Genomic DNA, 23,951 nt, shown 5'->3' with positions numbered 1-23,951 from the left:
AAAGAAGAAAAGAATCATATATTAATACGATGAGGAGGACTCCGAATAGATTTAATACTGTGGGGGAAATGCTGAACAAATATACATACAGAGGCACAATTTCTGCAGCACAACACACTCAAAGAAGGAGTCTTTGGACTTCTCCAGATTTGCTTCGGGTTCTTTTTGTTCCACTCCGACTCCCTTTCTGTTTCCACTACCAAACTTTGAACTCTTAAGGACATAAGTACATATATTCCAGCACTACAAACAAAGATCCAAACATGAACTTTTCAAATCTGTTTTTATTGTCTTTGCACATACATAGTGTGATAACAGTTTTTTTTTACTGTGTAGCCTGTCCTTTTTCAGGGTTCCCTTTGAGAGTTATAAATGATTATATATTACTGTTATTAGTGTCAGAATGATTTCCCTCCACCCTGGAGAAAATTGTGCTGACTTCTAGTGGAGGTTTAGTTGCTTCATCATCATCATCATCATCATCATCATCATCATCTTATTTTACTTAAACAGAAACAAAATCATAAAAATAATTCAAGGGATACCACGGATGCACCCGATGCAAAGATATTTAAACTGGTTGCCCGCTTAAGTCAACAGCAAAACCCACCAATCCTTTATCTAGTTATTTATTTGCCTTTGAACATCACAGAATCACATCAAGGGCAAATGACGTTTCTCTAAGTAAGCTATTCTACAGCATAAACATTTAGGAAATACTGATCTCCGTGAGCGCCGTGCCTCAGGCAAGCGCTGCAAGGGACAACAAAGACCAGAAGGCTGGACCCTCTCAGCCTCCCCCTCAGCTGAACGTATCCACAAGAGGTCCAGGTCACACACAAACATATACACATCTTGCTTTCTACAGCACAATTCCATTTTTTAACACTGTATATACGGCACAGGTGGTCTGACAACACGGATCGTGGCTCCAGCCCCCCGCTCGCCCCTCTTCGGGCTGGGCAGGCAGGGCCGCGCCTCGCCTCGCCAGACCGGGCTCGGGCATCGGGAGCTGTCCAGCTTACGGACCTCCTGAGGCGACCCTGGCACACCCCTCGGACAGCCGCCCGCCTTGATCCTCGCGCCAAGTCCCTCTCCGCGATTTCGGCTGTTCCGATTTTTTAAAAACAGAGAGGAATTCAGCGAAAAGCCTCGCGCGGGGGGATAGGAAGGGCGTGTTGCGTTTCGGGATCGCGTGGACTGGCTGGCGACCGTGCAAACTTTGGTGTGTAGAGTATAACATTGAGGGTTTTACAGCTGGGGGGAAATAGATGCCTCCAGGCAGCGCTGCTCAGAAACACACCTGCTCTTTTGTTATGCACCTGGGGCGCTTGGATCCCTAGGAGGGGGAGAGAACCCTAAAATAACGACCCCCAGCAAAGCCAGCCTGTGCTGGTATCCACACATTCTCCATGCCGGAGACATCCCTCCCCCAGCCCCTTTGCTTTTTCGCAGGTGCGCTTTCGGGAAATCTGCAGCTGCTCAGCCAGCGATGCCCGAGCCCGGGAACGTTGTCGGCAGGTTGTGCCAGGTGGGCACCCCCCGGAGCGACGGGGGCGGCCCAGGAGCGCTCAGCGAGGGGGGCTCTTGTAATTGCCATTGATCTCCTGGGAGATTGTCACAGCCTCGGCCCCGAGAGGGAGCCGGTCGCTGTACTCCGAGCCCACTTCAAATTCCTCGGGGTTGGTTTTGGACTGGGATTCGGGGATGGAGCTGGCCGCGATGCTCTCCTCGTCCCTCTCCAGCGCTCCTCCCTGGGCCGTGCCCCTCCCCTCCCCCTCGCCCTCCCCTCCCCCCTCCTCCACCTCCCCTTCCTCCACCTCACTGGGATCGAAGTTCTTCTCCGACTCCAGGTAGGACGCCCGCGGGTCAAAGTCAGCCACCATGTGCTTCTCCATCTGGTCAGGGTTCTGGGTTCTCATGATGAGCTTGTAGGTCTTGCCCTGGTACTTGGAGAGCAGGTGGCAGCAGGCAGCGCCCAGCAGCGGGATGGTGGCCAGCCCGAGCAGGAAGACACTCACCACCACGATGATGATGAGCGACGGGACCTCCTTTTTGGTGGTGAAGAGCACCTGCACCTGGCACTCCTCGCCCACGTACGTCATGCAGACCGAGTAGTTGGTGCCGGGGCTCAGGCCCTGGAACCAGTACGAGTTCACCCCTTCCTCGATCTGCGACCACTGGACCAGCGAGTGGCCCTGCCGGCCCTGCTTGCACAGGTAGAGCCTCTGCAGGTGCACCATTTCCGGCTGGGTGTAGAAGGGCGTGATCTGCACCTTGGCCGCCCTCTCCGAGACGTCGAGGGCGATGACGCCCAGGTCGAAGCTGTGGGGCTTGAGGTCGGCACTCTGGTTGAAGGCGTGGTTGGAGACGTACTGCGAGAGCTCGCTGGAGCCGCACTTCTTCTCGAAGCGGGGCGGCTGGAAGGGCGCCCCCTCCGTGCCGCTGCTGTTCCTGGGCGTGGGCGCCACGGCATAGTGGTTCCGGGGTGTCGGCCTCCCCGGAAAGCCCTTGGCTCTCGCGTCGGGCTTCATGACGCTGTTCTTGGAGGCCTTGCCGTCGGGCTTGCGGTCCCCCGGCTGGCGCTTGGGGCCACCGAGGGGGCCACCGGTGTCCTTCGGGGAGTCGGCCACAGCGACGTCGACCGAGGTCTGGTTGCTGCCCATCTCGTTGGTGGCCAGGCACGTGTAGGTGCCCTCCTCTTTCTTGCTGAGGTGGGGGATCAGCAGGGTGCCATTGCTAAAGGCCCGGAACCTCTCCTGGGCTCCCCCCGGGGAGCTCTCTGGGGGGAGGTGATTGCCGCCCGCCTCCCCCCCGGGAATATCCAGCGTCTGGCCTGATGCCTGCACCCTCCAGTGGACCACCGGGGGGGGGCAGCCCCTCCGCACTGCAGTGCAAGGTAAGGGCGAACCCGTAGTAGAGCGGGGTGTGCTCCAGGTTGGGGTGCTGGAGCAGCCGCACCTTCGGGGGCGTGCAGTGCAGGTAGGGAATCTTGGCCAGGGGCAGCCCCTTCCAGGGCTCCGGGGCAGCGCACGTGATGGAGTCCCTCTCCGGGATGGAGATCAAGGTGTTCTCCGTCCAGTTCTTCAGCCACATGAGCCGGCAGGTGCAATTGAAGGGGTTGTTGTAGATCTGCAGGTGGGACAGGGAGGTGAGCGGCTCGAAGGTGCCCTCAGCCACGTCGGCGAAGCGGTTGCTGTTGATGCGCAGCGAGCGCAGGTCGCGCAGGGTGTGGAACGCCTGCCCGGGCAGGTGGGCCATGCGGTTGTTGTTCATCTTGAGCAGCTGCAGCGCGCTGAGGTTGCGCAGGTCCCCCCAGGGGAAGTCCACGATCTGGTTGTGGCTGACGTCCAGGTTCTTCAGCTGCACCAGGATGGCCAGCGTGCCCTCCTCGATGGCGCCGATCCTGTTGTGGGCCAGCCACAGCGAGGTCACCTGCGTCACCTCCACGAAGGAGCCGCGCGGCAGCGCCGCGATCTTGTTGGCCGACAGGCTCAGCGTGGTCACGTTGGACGGCAGCCCCGCCGGCACCGTCTGCAGGTCCTTGTAGGCGCAGTCAGCGAACTGCTGGGCGTACTTGTCCACGCAGGCGCACGGCTCCGGGCAGCCGCGGCCCGGTGCCCACCAGGAGGCCGCAGCCGCCAGCCACAGGTGCAGCAGCGCCGGCGACGGCATCCTCGCCCTGCGGGGGGGGAGACGGGGCGGGGAGAGCAGGCGCCCGTTAGGCTGGAGGGAGAGCGGCCGGCTGCCGCCCCTCCCGCGCCCCTTCCCCGAGCCCCCCTTCAGGACGGGGCCTGCCCCCCACCCACTGGGGAAAGGAGCAGCCTCGCCCCGCCCGGCCCTGGGACGCCCTTCGCCGAGCTCCCCTTCCCCTTTCCTGCAATGCGCTCCCTGCAGCCCCACTTCGTGGCGCACAAGCCCTACCCTGCCCCGCGCCGCGTCGCTGCCGGCGCCCACCTTGCGCGGCAGCCCCGAGGGGCGTCTCGGGCAGCGCGGGGCGGCGGCCGCTTCTTCTCGCGGCCGCCCCCGAGCCCTCCGTCCCTCGGCCGCCGCCGCCCACCGCCCCGGGAGCCCCGTCGTCGCAGGGCTCCCCACCGCTCCGTCCCGCCGCGCCCCGAAAGTTCGTGCCTGCGCGCGCGCCCCGGTCGGAGCCCCGCGGCGCGCGCTCGTCCCCCGGAGCGCCCGCGGTTCCGCCAACCGGCGAGGGGCCGCCCCCGCCCGCGCCCAGCCGCTCCGCCGCTGCCGCGTCGCCGCCCGACGGCGGAGCCGTCCCTGGCCGAGCAGCGCCGCCTCCGCGCCTACAGGTGGCGGCGCCTCTCGCCGGCCCGGGACGCGCGCCCCGACGTGCGCGCTGCCCGCGGTCCTCCCCACGCGGTCCTCCCCGCGCCGCGCCGCTCTTACCGCTGGCTCGGGGTCCGGCCGGTCTCCTCAGGGGGGCAGCGTCGCCGGGAGGGACCCCGCGCCTGGGCGAGCCCCGCGCGCCTGCGAGCCGCGCCGGGGTGCCATCCACGCCCGCGGCGCCGGGGCGAGGAGGCAGGCAGCCCCGCTGCCTCCGGAGGGTCCCCCGCGCCCTCGGAAGCCGCCCCGCGCAGCCCGAGCCTCGCCTCGCCTCCCGAGCCGCCTCAGCTGCAGCCCCCTTCAAACAAAATCGCCATCTATTTACTGGGAGAGCCGGAGCGCGCGCCCGAGGCGCCCGGGCACGCGCGCCGCCGGTTGCTCCGGTGGGTGTGGACGAGCAGCGCCCCCTCCCCAGCGAAGACCATGCAATATTTAGCGCGTCGATAGGTCTCCAAGCGTCGCCCCCCTCCGCCCAGCCCAGCCCAGCCCCGCCGCCGCCCCGCCCTGGGATGGTGGGCCAGGCTATCCTTTGATTGCATTATATTACTATTTGATCGTCTTACTGGTTACAGGAGGGCGTGAGGCGTTAGTTGAAAGCATGTGGCTTGGAAACCGATTCCTAGCCCAGAAAGGGGCCTTGGGAAGAATCCGGAGAAATCCCTTTGCCCAAACCTGTCTCCTGCCCATCCGGGGTTCCTGCCCCCTCCTCTCCGCCTCTCTCCCCCAAACCCCCCTTTCTTCATACTCAGTGTCCCCCTAAACGCAGCTCAGCAAAATGCATCCGTTGCTTTATTGTCAGAACTGGAAACCACGCATCCATTTACTCATTCTCTTGCCCCTTTGGAATGAAAGAAGGGGAGAGAAAAGCAAACTCGCCTTCCAAATCAAGGCTACAGGCATTTCAGCTTCTACAACAAGGGCAAACAAAAGGGAAAAGGGACACAAAAATACCTGTGCTTCTACAAAAATCCAGGATCCACCAGCAGCCAACGGGACAGCTTGAAACCAAGTGTGCAAGCTTTTGAGTCCAGCAGAATTCTTCTTCAAGCAAGGTGGAACACAAAGCGGGGGATTGGCGAGGAAACCAGGGCAGAGTCTCCTTGCCGCCGCCCCCCCCCCCCCCCCCCAATCCCAGCTTGGGAACTTCTTCAAGCGACTGTCAGGCAGATTTTCAGGTTTTCATTAATTACAGATGGTCTCTGCTAATTAAAAGAGGCGCGAGTGTTGGAAGGGGGCTCTTTGTCGGAAGCAGAGGTGTTAGCCTACTCAGTCCAAGAGAAGCATCGGCTTGGTGCGCGCTGATACTCCTCTTTCCCCCTCTCGGAGAATGACTGAAATGAGTGGCTCTTTAGGGAAGGGAGCAGAGAAGCCGCTTTCCAACGGAGCAGCGCCTCCCTTCACACCAACGCCTTCAGCCAAAGGACCGCATCAGATTTTGGAGAACTTCTCCAAGTGCTGCGTTCCAGTGATGGCCAGGGCTGGATCAAAACGGGGGAGCAAAATATTCCAGCTTGAAGCTTTTATTTGCAAGGAGTGCAGGACATGACGGTCAACACCCTTCTTTAAGAATGGGTCTGTCTGGGAAAGTTTGGAAGTTAACTCCCATAACCACTGGTAACTGATCAGGCAGTCTGTGGAGGATGGGCATTGTAGATCAAACTATCTGGAGGGCGCCTGCTGTGGAACCAAAGCCAGAAGTGTCCTCTCCCTCTTTTTGCTCTCTCTCTCTCATTGATGCTTGTCATATTCTCCCTCTCTATCCCCATTCTGTGCTTCTGACTCCCTGCTCCCCATTAAAAGGGCTGCAGAAGGAAGGCAGTTCTTCCTAGAAATCAGGCCAAAGTGTGTAGCTCTCCCACTCCTGCTGTGGAAAACCTCAGAATGCCATCGCAAACCCACTTCGTTGGGAGCCAGTCCCATTGACCTCAATGGGGCTTTCTTCCAAGTGTACGTATACATGCTGGGCAGACCATGGGAAAGACCGGCCCGAGCAGAGAAGCTCAGAACCCGTGCTCCGTGGTGGGGACCTATCTCGGGGGCGCAGTTCAGCACCTCGGACAGAGCCTGAGCCGCTTGGCGAGGCCCTCCGCTGAGCTAGGGATCCCAGAGACCAGTAGGATGTCCTGCTGCTCAAGCCAAGCCCAGCAGGAAGAAGTCCTCCTGTCCCCCTCCCTGCCTGGCAGGATCGGGCAGCTGGCCTCACGTCACCCGCAGATCAAAGTCCGCCAGTGACTGATGACACGCCAAGATTGTCGTCCGTTGACACCAATGAGGCTTCGGCAAGGGGCGGCATAGAAATGTAATAATAATAATAATAATAATAATAATAATAATAATAATAATGATGATGATGATGATGATGATGATGATGATGATGATGAAGAACAATTTGCTCACTGCAACAGCTGGAAGCGTGGCTCACAAGCTCTCTGCCCTTGTTGGCATGACCCAACTATCCCACATTTCCACTTACTGAATGCGCTGGAACTCATGACCAGGAAGCCTCCGGGAGGAACCTCGCAATGGCTGGAACTCCAACAGGTGTTCACTGGCATCTCTACTGGATTTTGCATTTTATGTGCTACCGGAAGCCCACAGAAAGCTTCTGTTACTGGGCCATATAGGAATGCCATTCATAATGCCATGAATAAGTTTTTAATACCTAACGGGCTCACCACCAAGAAAGCCTTCCTCGTCTTTTGCAGTAGATGTCTGTTGGAATGGAAAGCTAAGATAAAACAGTGTGCCGCTTCCTGACATCCTCTGGGTGTGCTGGACCACAGTTCCCATCATTCCCAGCAGCCTTAGCAAGCATAGTGAAGACCAGAATAAGGACAATCGCGCAACATCCAACCAGAGCAGAGAAGCCTCCATTTTCCCAACTCCTCAAGCCCACGTCACAGTGTTCAGAGCCGTTCTGCCTGGATCCACAATAGAAGGATTCAATCAGCGGCTGTGCCAAGCGAAAATAATCTTAACTGCCTACAGATTGGAATATCCTTAACAGATATTCATCATAAATAAGTGACCGCTGGATCATTTTCGGACGTCGTGTGTTTGTCGGTTTGGCACTTTGGTGGAAAATGCTAACTTCCTTGAAATTGCATTCTGTGCGCTTCAGGGGTTCCCTAAATGGAACACCACTAGCTTGTTTCTGCCCACAGGTGCTGCGGCAGGGGGGTCACTGGACCTGCTCTTCGCTTTCTTCTCCCTTTCCCCTTTTTTTGCAAAAAATCGCAGGGCTGTTTTTTGTCATAGAACGCACCGGGACAGCGTTCCGGCACCTTTTTTTGACAGATTTTCCCATGTGATTGTGAATCGCCTGTTGGGCGTAGCAGGTCAGCAGCAAAAATCGTTAAAATAGTGCTTGTGGGATGCTTGTGTGTCGGCGCTGATTGTGAGGGCGCTGCTTGGCTTGGGACGCTGCTCGGCTTGGGACCGGCCGTGTGGTCGCGTGCTGAGTGCTTACTGCCGGCGGCGACCATTATGTTTGTGTGTGTGTTGAGTGACCGGCTACGTGCAAAAGGTAAATAAGTTCTTTATTTCAAAAAAAGTTGGTGAAAAGTTGGTGAACGTCTTTTTTCGTGTCAAAGTGTGACCCCAAGAGGTGAGTTCCGCCACCTTCTTTTTTTTTTTTTTTTACAAAAAAGCACAGCAAAGGACCCCCGGTCACGGACCCCATCCACCAAGGTACATGATGTGATCCAGCAAGCGGGTTACTCATCTGCTCTGAAAACACATTCGTGAACTGAATTGCATTTCGGAGAAGTTCTCGGAGACGCCCTCCCACTGGTGGATGGCACAAAGACCTGAGACGTGGGGCTGGAGGGCAAAAGGGCTGGGAGAAATATAAACAGACTCTTAGGCTACCTGACGTGTTGACGGTAGCTAAGAAGTGACCTTTTTTGAATGGATCTGCACCAAAACCAGAAAACAGCCAAACTCGGTAGCTGGGGAGAGTGGGGTCAAAAGTTGTGACATGCTGGGAGTCTGGCCCTGAAGTTCTCCACTCTTGACCTAGTCCCCTGTCCTCTTCACTGGCCACAGTGAGGGCTAGATGGGGCAGGAGCGATCGCATGGCTGACAGGCTGGCTAAAATCCGGGACAGAGACAGTGCGGTGTAATGGCTACAGTCCACACTCAGCCATGAATTTCACTGAGGTTTTTTTTTCCTGGCAGGAAAAAAGGATAGAAATATAATGGATAATACACAGAAATATTGTGTGCTGCAACATTTTGCAGCAATCCCAGTATGTTTTGCTTTGTTTTCAATTCTCCTTTTCATGCTGGTTAGGAAAGTATTATCCTGGGATGTATTTTCCGAGTCGTCTCCCACCTCCACCAATATTCAAATATGGGATCGCCACATCTGCTAACCTTCGCCTCTCTCCAGTTTTCCCCAGTGTAACCAAAATACTTTGGCTTACACAGGGAAATGAACCCTGCTTGGGCATTAGCAGAAGAATTTTGATGAGAAACATAATCCAGTTAAGTACTTTATTGACCTCCCTGCGCTAACTTAGTAGTCACAATTCATCCTCATTCCCAACTCTGGCGAAATCGCGTGGCATAAACCGCTGCAAAATTCTTCCCCTTTGGCTTTAATTATTTTTGAGGAAGGGGAGAAATTGATTTTCATAAATGCACTGGATTTGTGCTTTCTGAACAAAACTCTGCCAAAGGCTCTTGCTATTTTTTATGAATGGCTTAAATTAAGCAATACATTATTAATAACACTGAAACAGGATGGTGCTTATTATGAGCCATTTCAGGAGATTAATGCTAAGCGGCAAAGCTACACAGTGCCCCCACCCCACCGAAGGAGAAACTGTTATTCCACAGGCAATTAAAAATCTTTCCACATTTCCCACTGGAATCGGCTGGACCGACCCACCAAAAGGAAGTTCGGACGGCCACTGGCGGTCCAGATGTTCACCAAAGTGCCCGTAAGCACCGTTCCCACCTTCAGAGCTGCAATGATCTCTTCAGCTCCCTGTGCGATCTTGCCCGTCTGCCGAGATGTTTCACAGGATCACACAAGTGAATCCAGCTGCCACCATGCCGGGCTTCAGCCCCTGGATGTGATGGACCAGAGCGGAGACCCTTCACAAGACACCTTCCTGCATTTACCTGGTCCCCCCCCCCCGCCAGTGCAGGAATCCAGTTCAAAGCATCCCTGACAGATGGCCCGACCAGTCTGTGTTTGAATATCCCCAGTGATGGGAAACCCACTGCTTCCCCAGGCAGCTGATTCCACTCTCCAATGTTCTGTCAAAATGTGCTTCCCTATCATTTCAGCCTGGTATTTTGCATCCTGCAGAAGATTCAGCAAATCACACCAGCTGCCCAGTGTGATGTTGTGCAGAAACAGAGCACACAGCTCTGGCCACAACCGCAACTGCAACTACTGGCCACAACTTCGGCCATTTAATGACATTTAACAACCTATTAATGCTGTCAAATGGCGTTAGTCTCTATGCAGTTTGTCTTCCCAAGTCCATCGCTACCTCTCCGCCACTACAAACAAACCATATGGTTTCATTTAGTATCAATTCACCCAGCCTTTCTCAAAATGACAATTTCAGAGAAATGCATTCGCATCCTCCACCAAAATGTTGGAGAATTTCTGAAAGTCTTCCAACAAACCCCGATGCCAGTTCTGTAACCGCATCTCCCCTTCGAAGAAGAAAGGACCTTTAGAAGACCTAACATGGTGACCCAAAACTTTAAACCCTTCTTCCCCCACCAACACGCTGTGCGCCAGCTGCCAGCAAGAGCTTCCTGCATTTTACAAAAGGCAGCCTCACTAGAAAAAATAAGTAGACACAAATCGAAAATAGCTGCATTCAGACCATTGGGAGCACACACCAGCTCTCTGGGACACTGTCATGGAGCTGAAAGCTGCCAGTGGCACAAAAGCCTATCAGACAGGAGTTAGAAGCAGAAATGACTAAACTGGAATTCATCCAGGGAAGAGTGAATGGGGATTATGGATTTTTATTACACCAAAGACTGAATCCATAAAGGAAGCCCCAGCCTTGAACTTGGAAGAGCTGAGCCAGTGTGGTGTAGTGGTTAAGAGCATGGGACTGGGACTCAGAGGATCTGGGTTCGAGTCCCTGCTCGGCCATGGAGCCAACTGGGTGACTTTGGGATAGTCACAGACGCTCAGCCCAACCTACCTCACAGGGTTCTTGTTGTGGGGATAAGATGGAGGAGGAGATGTAAGCTGCCTTGAGCCCTTGGTAGGAAAAAGGCAGGATATAAATCAAATGAATGAATGAATGAATGAATGAATGAATGAATGAATGAACGAACGGAGCTGTCATGGGCAGCATATTTCAGAGGGCTTTCAAGGTCACTTTAAGTTGGAGATGACTTGATGGCACATTTATTTCTGCAGAAGGATCTGGGAAATCAGCTTCAAGATCATTATCTCAGGTACTCTTCCCTGCAAGCTGAAGGCCTTAAGGAAATGTAAATTACTATCCTCACGTTTGGACACTAACCTTTTGGACACCCTGAATAACCTCTTCACTTTTCCTCTGTAGAGCCTCCGAAATTCAGCTGCTCTCTTGAAATTCTCAAGCAAGAGTGACCTCTGCTGTCTAACACTGAGAAACATGCTCTAAACAGGAATCTGCCTTTGGCAAGCTCTTCCTGCTTCTCACAATCATGTTACAAGAAGGATATGCGGTAATTTAAAAAAAAGCTTTATTATTGCGATAATATTCGGCATCGATTCCCTCCGTCAGCTGTTTCTTTTCAGCAACTTTGGAAAGGCAAGCTGAAAGTATGACAAACAGCTGACAAATCATAGACAAGTATGTCAAACGGCCGGGAGCAACTAGGAAAGAGGCAGAAAACAAAATCAAGTAGAAGTGGGTGCTTAGCTTGACAATGAGCACAAACGGGCTCAGAAAACCAAGATGCAGAAAGGGCTCTGCTTGAGCAGGCGAACGGTCCCTCGAGTCCAGCTTCCCGGCAGTTTCTCCATATTCCTGCTTCCAGAAAGCTGCAGTCTCATCCTGACTGGGCCACTACAGTCCTGAGGTGGGTCGTGTCCCCTCCGCTGCCGCCCTACTGAGGGTACCTGCTGGTAAAACAGCAATCCCAGGTCTGGGCGGCTGGGGAAGCCATGGCGAGGCGTGAAAGCCTTAGAACAGACTGCTGGTTCTCCGTGTAGTTTCAGAAAACTAATCCTACCTTGCAGGAAATCCAGATCAGGTCTGGACAACTCCAAAAACCCGCCAGGGTGAGGAGCAGGGGCTTGTCTCATCATGCAAACTCGCCCATCGCCGCAGGCTAAGTGACTCCACTTTTGAAGCTCCCCAGGCCGCTGGGGGGGGGGCACACCTGGGTGGCCACAGACTCCTCAAAATTGAGCGCTCAAGCCTGAACAGCACCACAGCCTCTGAGCTCGGCTTATTGCGGCAGTGCTGGCCCAGGGACGCCTTTATCCGTTTTAGGGGAACAGAGCCAGTCCCGGGTTCGAATACACATCTTTTGGTTTTGCACTTTCTTACAACTTCCAGTTTACAGCAGAATGTATCCATGAATGGATATCAAGCATGATCTTAGGGTACATATTTTAGGAAAAATGCGTACAAACATGCATGTGGTTTCAAAAAACACATTTTCATGTGCTTCTTTTTGTGGAAGATCGACGCAGAAACAGGGCAGAGCAGGTTTCTGAATACACACAACTGACACGGGCCAGTCGGATCATCTCAGCTGGAGCCTCTAGTATGAAAAAACAGGGCATATAAAAAGAAAAGCTACACAGGGCTGTTTGGTTTGTCTTTCCCCATCATCCAGACAGAAAGGCCTGTGTGTGACGGAAGCTCGGAGAAGAGGTAGCACGGAGGCGAGCGCCACCGTTACAGATGCTTTGCGCATCTTTCCTTACTGAGTCCCCAGAGAAATAGTAAGAGAGGGATCAACAAAGAATGAGGCAGGCCAAGCAGCTGCGGGTCTGCAACTCTTCTGTTTGCCCAACTAAAAGGGAAGTTGAAAGAGGAGGAGCATCTTCTTTTGGGGGAGTAGTGAAGGAAAACCAGGTGATGTCTTGGACCACGACTCCCACTGATGCGGGATCGCGGTAGACCTGGAGGCCAAACAGGGAGTGTGTGTGTTTGTGTTCGGAAGGGCCGGATCCAGCAGCCTGCAAGGAGCATTATCAGCTGCTGAGCCCAGGAAATGCTCAGGGCAGCCGGGCTGCCTAAAACAGTTTGGGACGGAGAAGCGGTAGCAAGAGAGGAGCTGGTTTGGAGACAGATCTACTGAATTCTCTCTCGACTCTGGACAGGCAAGAAATGGGGCGAGCTGGAAGCTGTCAGTGAGGTGGCGGCAGGACAGAGGCCACCGTGAAGAGCAAGGTCTGCGATGAGAAGGGTCCTGGCATGAAGTCACATGGGCCAACCACACTCCTGTTGTGGCCGATGGGCTCAGCTCACTGGGGCACCTTTCAAGCCAGGGAGGCAGTCACTGGAAAGGAAAGAGAAAACGGGTTGCACGGAGAGTTGTGTCTGGACAGATCTCATGGGAGATCCCTGATGGCTGGGGCCAAAGAGCCGCCACAGCCTGCCTCGGTTTCCCCACAGTGGCCAACCAGATGCCTCGGGAAGAGCCGGACCAGGGCATGAAGGAAACGCCCCACCCGCCCCTTGGCTGCTCTCTTCCAGCTCAGGGCTCTGCAGAGCCCAAGATGACGAGAACAGCCTTCGGGTGCCGCTCAGCCTGGTCCCCAGCCCAAGTCAGCTTCCACGGCCTCTTCGCCAGAGACCTGTGTCCTTCGGGTGCCCATGCGAGGCTTTTTGCTTCTCTGCTAGAGTGCCGTGCAGGGAAGGGCAGTGCCATCCAGGGGCCGGGGCCGTGCCGTCCACTTTGCCACAGGGGGCAATCCCCTAACCCCCGCCCGCAATCCCATCCAGTTTCCCGCCGCCACCAATGTGCAGTGGGAAGGGAGGGCTACCTCCAGGGGATCGCATCTGGGGGGTGACCTGGCAGGCCCCATGGCCTGTGGGTCCCTGTAGTGGGTGCCCTCTGGATGGGGTGGACTGCAAGGCCCATCACTCCCAGCCAGCCCAGGCATGTAGGGGTTGTAGTCCAACACATCTGGGAATTGGGGCAAGATGTCGCCCAACGCCGCACTTGTGCAGTGAAGGACGGAGGCGGGAGTTCATATAGCGCTCGTGGCGAAACAGCTTAAGGGGGTCACAAGGTCTGCAGAAGTGTAAAAAAAAAACAGGCGAAAAATGTGGGCTGTGGGGAAGAGCAAAAGAGCCCGAGGAGGCCTCAGTCCGCTTAATCGCTGCTGAACATCTTTTGCTTTTCCGAAACCAACAAGGGGAAGGGAATGGAGTACCCTGGAAAAGGGGCACGGCCCGCGAAAAAGACGCCACCTTGCTCTGTTTTGCCTCGGCCACAAGTCCTTCCCCTCCCGCCGAGTCCCACTCCCGTCCTTCCACGAGGCACTGAGCCGCTCGGATCCCGCCCGTGGGTATCCTGTCTGCTGCAAAACGAAGCGTGTTGACCTGGCTCTGTGCCCCGAGTCTGGTGTAGACGCAGCTGCGAACGGCAAGGGCCCGCATCCGGCACTCACCACCTGGTCATCGTCGTTATCGTCGGAACTGCCGATCACGATGCTGGTGGCCTCTGCAAGCAAACAGAGCGCAGGCCGTCGATGTCGGGGGCACCCAGGACAAAGCCTCCGCCTGCTTTGGGGCCACCCCTCCTCTCGCCCTACCTGATTCGTGCGTCTCAGGTGAGGAGTTCACCTCCACCACACCAGTGGACCGTTCTGGCTCTTGCTCAGGGATCGCTGCGCAGGTCGGACTGGGCCTGGCGCTCGCCGCAAGCTCCTGCATGTATCTGCTGGAGGGCTCCCCGATTTGGCAGACGTGGTTTTCAATCTTCAGCACCTTGGCAGAGGCCTGGACAGCCTTTTCGCTCTGGCCGAAGGCTCGCTTAGCTGGGTGGGCGATCGGCGTGGCCTGCAAAGCAAAGACAAAAGCTCAGAGGCTCCTCGCAGGTACGCCTGCCATAGGTGAGGCGGGAGGCCGGCGCAAAACTCAGGTGGCAGGCAGCCCTCTCAGAGATCTATAATTAAAAATAGGTCATAAGGACATGAAAGCAGCCCGGCTGGACCGAAACAATGCTTCATCTCGCCCAGCGCTCCATTCACGTAAGAGCAAATCAGCCGTTCCCAGCATCGCTCCGGCGGGATGGGCCCACGAACTCCGCCTGCCGAAGCTCCTTCGCGACGGCGTGTCCGCAGGACGCAGCTTCCCATAACGGAGGGCGCACACAGCCAGCAGGTCGCCGATGGCAGCCTGCTCCTCCGTAAATTTCTCCAGCCTCCTTTTAAAGCCACCCAGATTGGTGCCACCAAGACCTCCGAGGGCAAGTGAACGCCAAAGGTTTAAGGATGCACCGTGAGGAAAAAGTCTTCCCTTTCATCTCCCACCAAGCAACTTCATGGGATGACCCCACTGGGTTTTATTATTCATTTATTTTCCGGTTTATATCCTGCCTTTTTCCTACAAGGGGCTCAAGGCAGCTGACATCCTTCTCCTCCTCCAGCTTCTCCCCACCACAACAACCCTGTGAGGTAGGTTGGGCTGAGGGTCTGTGACTGGCCCAAAGCCACCCAGCTGGCTCCATGGCTGAGCGGGGACTCGAACCCGGATCCTCCGAGTGCCAGTCCCGTGCTCTAACCACTGCACCACACTGGCTCTCACTGGCTTTATTACACCAGAGGAAGTAAAATTACTCCACTTTCTCCACACAGCCAGGGTTCTTGGTTATTAACATCTTGGGCCTCCACATTTAACGGTCACCTTGTGTTATTTCTTTGATTTCTACCTTACCTTTCCCCGAATCAACCACCATGCAGGTGATACAATGCACATGATCTTTGCCCCAAGCAAACAAGCAAAGCAACCACCAATATAACTTTGTACACAGAAGTAACATTTCAAAAATTCATTAAAAACCATAGATTAAAACTTTTAAATTCTTTAAAATACTGTATTTGAAGATTGATATAAGATGGATAGAAAGAGATGTTTCTGTGTGCGCACATTTTTAAAAACTATTTTAAAAACAGATATTGGAGTAAAACATGTATACAATAAATGCATTAAAACAGAATTCAAAACAGAATTAAACCAAAGGAAAAACAGCATCCAGCCCAAAAGACCAGCCTATAAAGCAAAGGCCAGCTTGATTGAAAAGATCTTTGCTGGCAGAGGCAGAGCAAAAATATTATTTTTCTTTCTATAAAGAACGGTGGGAACAGAAGAAATTGCAGGAGGGAGGGAAGACCGACAAACAGTAGAAATTAAGCTGCTATGGAGGACTTACACTTCCTCGAAATGTCTTTTCAAGGTTTAGCAAGTTTCGTTGTGTGGGCACACTCGTCCCCAGAGGCCTCGGCTGCTTTTTGCCATCCTGCAGAACTTCCTGTACACAAAAGTAGCAAAAGCAGAAGCGAAAGCATCAGACTGGAACCTGGCAGTTCCGGGTTCTAGTTGCCTCTCGACCATGAAACATGCAGGGTGACTCTGAGCCAGTCACTTACTCTCAGCCTAGCCTACCTTGCAGGGTTCTTGCAGTGAGGATACAATAGAGAGAGAGAAGACTTTGCAAACTGCCTTGGGCTCTTTGCAAAAGGAAGAAAGGTGGGTTATAAATGTAATGCAATAACAAGCATGCTGGGTTTCTTTATGTCCCGATTTTCTATGCTATCAAGATTCATCACGAATATTGTTTCTGTCTTCGAGGCTGTTAGCTATCCCACCCAAATAGCATCACGAGTATCGTTTCTGTCTTCTAAGCTATTAGCTATCCCACCCAAATAGCATCACGAGTATCGTTTCTGTCTTCTAAGCTATTAGCTATCCCACCCAAATATCATCACGAATATCGTTTCTGTCTTCTAAGCTATTAGCTATCCCACCCAAATATCATCACGAATATCGTTTCTGTCTTCTAAGCTATTAGCTATTCCTCCTGATTTTTCAGTCACTTGCAAATCTGATAAGCATTCCCTCCAAGTCAGGACACCTCCCTCCAGTATGAGGAGGAATCGTTTCTGTACACACTTGGGGTATGATTCCAGAACCAGCTTTGGATCCAGCTAGCAGAAGCGCTATCCAGTCACCTCTGATTAGGAGAAAGACTTTTCCACATGCACACAGAGCTTACCGAGTTCGCCGCCGACACAGCAGGCTGAGCAATGCAGGTCGTGTGGGCCATGCCTACAAAACAACCAGAAAATGCAATGGTACATTTCTTTCCCTGCACTGCATTCCCAAAAGGCGCACGCCCCCTTCTTGTTGCAGGATGTGCCAGAGGAGAAACGAAGCACGGAGAAACATCAGGAGACTGGAGATGGATCTGACAATCCAGTTCACACATGATGGCCAATCCGTGGCTTATTTAACCCATAAACTGGCAAGGGCGAGTGGCAGCAAGCCAATTGTCCCTGGCAGACTTCTCAAGTCCGATTTCAATAGACAAGCTACGATCACCCCATGCATATCATCCAAACCCAGACCCTCTGGGCTGGTTTGGGGTAAAACCAGTGCAAATTAAACCCCCCCCCCCAAAAATCATAAGTTAAAAATAGTCACGGTGATGACTAATTTCACTTCTCCTAGGAAGGAAACCAACCATAAAAGCACCATGTAGGGGCTAAAAAATTAGACTGTGCACTATCCTAAAACAGGGACCCTGGAAATCCTGAAAAGACCCCCTCCTCACAACCCTTTGGTGGCTTCCAGGCTTTGTCCAGTTCCCCATAGCCCTGCTCCCCCCCCCCCCCCCAAATCCTACAAGGCTGAAATGCCTCTTCTAGGACTTAGTTACCGCTACAAAGAGCTTTAAGCTGCAATATGTCCATCTCTTTATCCTCCCCTTTGGCTTTCAGCCTCACCTGAGAGCACCTCTGAAAGTAATTTGGCTCTTGGGCAGGAGAAGCCTGGTCACCCCCCCCCCTTCCCTATCAGCCACAGGATGACCAACAGATCTTAGAAGAAAGACTAAAACCGGACGCCATCCTCTGAAGGAACAACCGGATGCTGGAGAGCTCTCCTTCCTTCTCACCTCTCTCTCCTTTCACTCTCTGAAACAGAGAGTGGAGCTCGCTTCGGACCTCGGCAAAGTCCTCCATCTGGCCCTGGACGTTCACCACGGGCAGCTTCTCCCTCCGGAGCTCATCCAGGGACTCCCGGATGAACGGGTGCATGTCCAGCACCTCCTGGTCGGAAGCGAAGAGGTTCATTTTCTCCACCAGCTGCTTGCCGGACTCCATCCTGCTGACAAAATGCTCGGAGACTTTCAGCTTCTTCTTGACGTCCTCGCACTCCTGGTGCAGCTGGTGGTCCACCTTCTCCAGGAGCTCGTCTCCCTTCTGGCGCAGCCACTGCACCATCTCTTCCACCTTCTCCTGGATCAAGGTTTGGGTCTCTTGGCGCAGTTTTTGCAGATGCTGCATGTGATTGTGGATGCAGTTGTGTGCTCCGTCATGGGCCTGTCTCTTCTCCTCCAGCTCTCTGCTGATCCTCTGGAGGTCCTCCTTGCGGCTTTCGATTTCCGCCCGGATGTCACAGTACAGTTTGGCGTTGTAGTGCTCCCCATCAAGCAGGGCGCAAGAACAACACAAAGGTTTGCGGCACCCACGACAATAGATGCTGTGAACACAAAGCTTTCTTTAGTGGCAATTATTTCGTGGCTGTTCTCAAGGTGATGTTGTTCAAAAAAGAATCTCGTACAACCACGGAGTTCGTGTTGGAAGCACAGTACAAACAAAGAAGCAAAAATGTGTGAGAGCCAGGGTGGTGTGTGAGAGCCAGGGTGGTGTGTGAGAGCCAGGGTGGTGTGGTGGTTAAGAGCACGGGACTGGGACTCAGGCGATCTGGGTTCGAGTCCCCGCTCGGCCATGGAGCCAACTGGGTGACTTTGGACCAGTCACAGACTCTCAGCCCAACCTACCTCACAGGGTTGTTGTTGTGAGAAGATGGAGGAGGAGATGTAAGCTGCCTTGAGCCCTTTGTAGGAAAAAGGCAGGATATAAATCGCAATAATTAAATCGCAATCGCAGTATAAAAAATGTAGAAAGCTGCAACATGGAAAAGGCCTCCTCTGGAAATATCGGAATGCTTTGGTAAATTATTCTCATTATTATGAAAGATGGTAGTCTTACCAGAATTAAGTTGCTAGCAAACATCAGTAAATGGTTAATAGATCAATTTATTGAACTGTGGACTTGGATTGCAACCTTCTGGGACAGGTTAATATTCAACCTTATACTTAATTCTCTTTCACGAACAATACAGAAGAGAGGTTACCGCATGGTTCACATGTGCATCGCTAACCGGAGGCGAGGAACCTCAGATCCAGGTCTTGGGAGGTCCCGATCTGGCCCCTGGGGATTTCCAGGTGGCCACGCCCCCCCTTCCCTTCGCTCCACCCCTTGCATGGTTTCCCTGCTACGGAGGGTTTTCTTCCCATTTTTAAAGGCTGAAAGCCTCTCCTAAGGGTTCGGTATAGGCAGGAATAGCTTCAGACTGCAGCAGCCTTCAAAACCTTGTGCTCTCTGGGCACACTTGGCCTGCAGCACCCACAATTCCCAGTCAATGGCCCTGCTGGATGGGAATTCTGGGTGTTGCAGTCCAAATGCCTCTGCGTGCCACCAGGTTTGGGAAGGTTGATCTACAGCATGCTGGGGTGAGCTGAGGTTTTATTTTAGCTACACCAGTTTGATGCTATGCTTACCAACAGAAACGAGTCTAAACCAAACCTTAGATTGATGACTCTCCCTCTCTCCTCCCTCCCCCCCCCCCGCCAACTTGAAAGGAAAATAAACCAGGATTCCCTTTCATTTTGGCCATTTCCTGGTCTGCCACTATGTGCAGAACAAGAATGGCCACTAAAAAAAACTCTAGTCAGTTACTGAACAAGTCAAGTACAACACCGGGCGGACTGTTTAGCTAATTTGTTTAAGGAAGTACCGTAGCTTCCTGGTTTCGTAGCCAGCAGCTGAAATTTCTGAAAAGCGGCTTTCAGTTGCTTGAAAACCGTGGCTCTGAAGGAGTTGTTCAGCAAGGCGGGATTCAGACCACGGCCTCGGTCTTATACTCAGCCCCTTGGCAGCTTGTGGGTCTTTTGCATGCCCCCCCCCCCGCCCCTCCAAAGGTGGCCTTGGATGCAGGTGGGTTCTGCTTTCATTTCTTGCACTGCCATTTTAAAATCTATTTAAACCGCATCTTTAAAAAAAAACCTGCCCACTTTATCCACAAATTGGGGGGCACTTCCTCGGAGGAAACAGGAGGAGACAGGTGCACGGAGAAAGACACACGAATACTTCCCCTCGTGAAACCTCGGGCGCCTTACCTTATGACCTGGTTGTTGTGGGAGGGCTCCGAACAGAAGAGGATGCAGGACTTCCTGGCTTCTTCCAGGAAGCCCTGAGCAGTGTTGTTCTTCAGATCTAGGAGCTTCTGGGACTCATGGTTCTTCTGCTTCAGGTACCACTGGTGGGCGTCGTGGCACCGCGAGCAAAGAAACTCGTTGCACTCGTTGCACCAAAACTCTGCCCCCTCTTTGCAGCGGTTGCACGCCAGATCCCGGTTGGTGGTGATCTTCTGGTACGTGCTCAGCTTTTCCTGAAGGCTAGCAAAAAGCATGTTGTCCAGCAAGGCCTCTCCGCCGACCCGCCGGATGGAGATGAGGCAGATGGGGCACTGGCCGATGGGCTTGCTCTCCTCCAGGCATTCTGTGCAGAGGTTGTGAAGGCAGAACAGCAGCTTGGGGTTCTTGGCTTCTTTCCTACAGCGCTGGCACAACAAGAACTGGAATTCTTCCTCCATTTCCTAGGAAAAGGAGTGGAGGAAAATGGGTTCAGGACATGATGATGGCGGGCCAACTGTCAGGGAGCTTGAAACAAGGAACTAGGCTGGGTTTACATGAGCCTTTGGTAAAATGACTGGATTTTATTGACCTCATCCAGACGTGAGACAAGCCACATCTATTTTCCAGCAATAACCTATTTATTTTATTTTTAAACTTTTCTATACCATCCCATACTTAAAAATCTCAGGATGGTTTGCAAATCTACAAAGACTGTATTCACAAGCGGTTACTCTGACATCCAAACCAGGGCACTTGGCATTGTTTGTGGGTTAAAACCCCCCCCAGATTAACCCATGGTTTGTTCCTGGGTTAACCTCGGGTTGCTTAACCCACACATGCAGCACTTTTGGTGGCTGGGAAACCTTAGTGACATTTGCACAGAATGCATCCCTGCCATTTGTGGGTTAATTAAACCATGAAATTAAACCAGCTGCCACACGCTGCTGTTCGATCCAAAAAGCCACAACGTCTCTGCTCGTTTGCTCTCTCATGCTGGTTAACACTGCACTATTAGAATTAGAGCTTCTATTTTATTATTTTATTTATCGCTGTTGTAAATGTGTGCAGGGTTCAGTTAAGGTGCCCAGATGCAAAAGGAGGGGGGATTGTTTCTGTGCAAATGTAGAGAGAAGAGAAGCAAGCCAATCATAGCTAGCATCATGGGCTACCCAGAGATTAAAAGCACAGAAACCTTGCTCTCTTTTGGACTTGGCCAACCTAATTATGCCCCTCAGCTCCCCAACAAACCAAAAGCTATGCCAAGACAGTGCAATTCTTCACTTACCTATTCAGGAAGCCGTCTGAATTCAACACTGGACTTAATTCCACGAATCTATGACTAAGACTGTGACTAATTTCCTGTGTAAAGTACACAGGTATGAGCCCCATTCAAGACGGAGCTGCGCAAGCACAGACAGATGTTAGGATTTATTTGAATTCTCGCAGCAATGAGCAAGAGAGGGTGGAGGCATTAGCCCCATTGTAGACATAAGGAACGATGGCTTCTCTCCAATACCTGCTTACCTGGAAAGTAAGTACCATTGAACTCAATGGGGATTACCTCTGATTAGTTCATAAGCCGTCCAGAGACGCACAACTTAATTGGACGGAATAAAAATACCCAAATAAATAAATAAATCAGCACTGCTTGGGGACTCAGAATCTAAAAAACACTCTGCGTATGTTCTAAAAGCTCGTAGTTGGCAGTGGAGACCACCACCTGGTAGCAAGTCACTGCAGGGGCCCTGGGTGATCTCCCACTGAAAACGCCGGGAGTCAAGGCCATTCTCTTCCCTTGCGGGTCCTGGTAATTCATTCTCACCATTGGTAGGGACTCTGAGTGTTGACTACGAAACCCCTTGTCCACAGCCAGGAGAAGGGTGCTTTAATTGAACCTGAGAAAGCAGGAACTGCGAGGCCAAAAGCGCGAGTGCAAAGCGGTGTTTCTAGGAGGAGCAAGCCGCGAAGCTGCTTCCAAGAAGTTCAAAAGGCAGGGCAAAACCAGCAACTAGTTTTCATCAAGGACGTGGAAGGAGGGAGAACCGTCCGCTGGTCAAATTCGCAGACGACACTAAAACTGGAGCAGTGGCCACGACTGAGGAGCAGGTACTCCGGATCCAAAAGGATCTGGACGGACTACGGAAGTGGGCAGGAGACAACAGGGTGGCATTCAATGTGGAGAAGTGCAAGGTCTTGCACTTGGAGCATAGGAATGGGTGTCATAAGTACAGGTTAGGGGCAAGTGGCTGGAGAGCAGCACTTGTGAAAGGGACCTCGGGGTGCTGGTCGGCTGCAGGCTGAACATGAGCCAGCAGGGTGATGCGGTGGCCAAGAGGGCGAGCGCCACCCTTGGTTGCATAGCCAGAAGCGTGGCTTCTAGATCAAGAGAGGTGTTACTACCACTCTATACGACTCTGGTGCGCCCGGAACTTGAGTCTTGGGCTCAGTTTTGGGTCCCTCGTTACAGGAAGGATTGGGCCAGGTTGGAGTCAGTGCAGTGAAGGGCCACGAGGTTGGTGGCCGGTTTGCAGGGGAAGCCGTATGAGGCGAGACTGAGGGAACTGGGTCTCTTCAGCCTGGAGAAGAGGAGACTCCAAGGGGGTCTGTTGGCGACATGCAGGTATGTGAGGGCGTGTCACACGGAGGTGGGTAGAGACCTGTTCTCCCCTGCAGAGGAAGGCAGGACTCGCTCCAACGGAGCAAAGCTCAGGGAGCCAAGGTTCAATTTGGATGCCAGGAAGCACTTCCTGACAGTTAGGACTCTGAGGGCATGGAATGGGCTTCCCCGGGCGGTGGCTGAGGCCCCATCGGTGCGGGTGTTCAAGGACAGGCTGGACATGCACATGGCGGGCATGTCGTGAGCGGAGCCGGCTGGAGCCGGGGGTCAGACTAGATGGCCTGGGAGACCCCTTCTGACTGGCTCTGTTTCTATGTTTCAATGTTTCAATCGCTCTCCGCCGCGTGTTCCGCCGCCGTGGGAACACGGGCTTCCCTCGCTGGCGCAAATACGCCTTTGTTCCTTTGCTTCGGGTCAGAGCGGACTCGCCCCGAGCAGGACGGAGACGCGGGCGGGTGGGCGGCCACCTGGATTTCGCCACGGACAGGTGTGCTCCGCTTCCCCACCGCCCCCACGAGCCCCATTCAAGCCCCACTAAGAGCGAGCGCGCAGAGCCCGACCCGCGCGTTCCCTCCCTGCCGCGGAACGCCAGAGCAGGCCCCGGGTCCCGCCGTTCACACGAGACGTCTGCGCGTGTTCTGCGCGGCGGGGGCGAGCTGCTACACCGCCACGTGAGAAAGCAGTCCCTCCGACCTTGGCGGGAGGGAGGAAAGGATACCTGGGAAGGTCCGACCTGCTTGGATCCCGCGGCGGCGAGCCGGAGTTCCGTTCCAATCCGGATCGAGGGCGCAGCGGGCAGCCGCGGAGTTCACTTTCGTTTTCCTGGCGATGACGAGCCGGAGGAGGAGGAGGAGGAGGAGGACGGAGGGCTGTCGGGAAAGGCAGATTTCGAAAAGAGGGAGGGAACGGAAGAGAGGCGGCCGCGGGCGAGATGCCCCTTCCCCGCGCCCCTCCGCCCATCTTTGCCCGGCCCCCTGCGTGACGCTTGGGGGGCGGCCGGGGGCCCCAGCCCCCCCACAAGCCCCCCAGAGAGGAGCACGTGAGGAGGCAGCCGATGCAAGCGCCCCCCTTTGTTCCTGCAGGCAGGGCGGAGTCCAGACGAAGCTGCCACACTGCACATGCTCAGGGGTTGTCTTGCCTCGCCCCCGCCCCAAAAACCCGAGCCGGGAAATCGCTTTCCTGCGCTGAGAAACCCGGCGTGTGAAAGGGCTTGCAAAGCTTGGAGGGGGGCAAAGAGACACGCTCGCCGAGGGAAGCCCCCCAGAAGACCCCTGGATTGAATGGGGCGTATGGCCAACAGAAGCATTAATTTAAATTATTGTTGTTGTTGTTGTTGTTGTAACATCTCTGTCTAACAGATGCCTCTTTCTTAAATTTACAGTGAAATAGGTGGAAAAGGCCCGATATAGATCAGGATTCTCTACAGAAAAAACAGCTTAATAGACTGAATGCATAAATAGGAAAAGGATGTAGCTGAGGCCACAATCCCGTGCACTTAGCAAGGAAGTAAAAGCTGCAATGCAGAAATGCGAATGTGAAAGCGCCACTGCATTTCATGGGACTTGCTTCCGAGTAGACA

At 53.7% G+C, this 23,951-nt stretch overlaps 1 protein-coding gene and 1 long non-coding RNA gene across 2 annotated transcripts; both read right to left on the bottom strand.

The window, feature by feature from the left end:
- Positions 1-1,571: 1,571 nt before the first annotated feature.
- Positions 1,572-20,213, bottom strand: ISLR2 (immunoglobulin superfamily containing leucine rich repeat 2). The gene is given in 4 exon segments (XM_044450491.1): positions 1,572-2,873; positions 2,875-3,610; positions 17,969-18,076; positions 19,738-20,213. Coding segments are annotated over 4 exon segments (2,622 nt in total).
- On the bottom strand, positions 11,031-13,942 carry LOC123033767. The gene is made up of 2 exons (XR_006416635.1): positions 13,875-13,942; positions 11,031-12,825 (listed from the first exon to the last, which is right to left on the bottom strand). It is a non-coding gene; the product is annotated as an uncharacterized LOC123033767 (long non-coding RNA).
- Positions 20,214-23,951: the final 3,738 nt, after the last annotated feature.

Source organism: Varanus komodoensis, unplaced genomic scaffold (genome assembly GCF_004798865.1).
Source record: "Varanus komodoensis strain SLA01 unplaced genomic scaffold, ASM479886v1 scaffold67, whole genome shotgun sequence".
NCBI classification, from domain to species: Eukaryota; Metazoa; Chordata; class Lepidosauria; order Squamata; family Varanidae; genus Varanus; species Varanus komodoensis.
The sequence above is the reverse complement of the archived record's forward strand: the minus strand, read 5'-3'. Positions and strand labels throughout refer to the sequence as shown.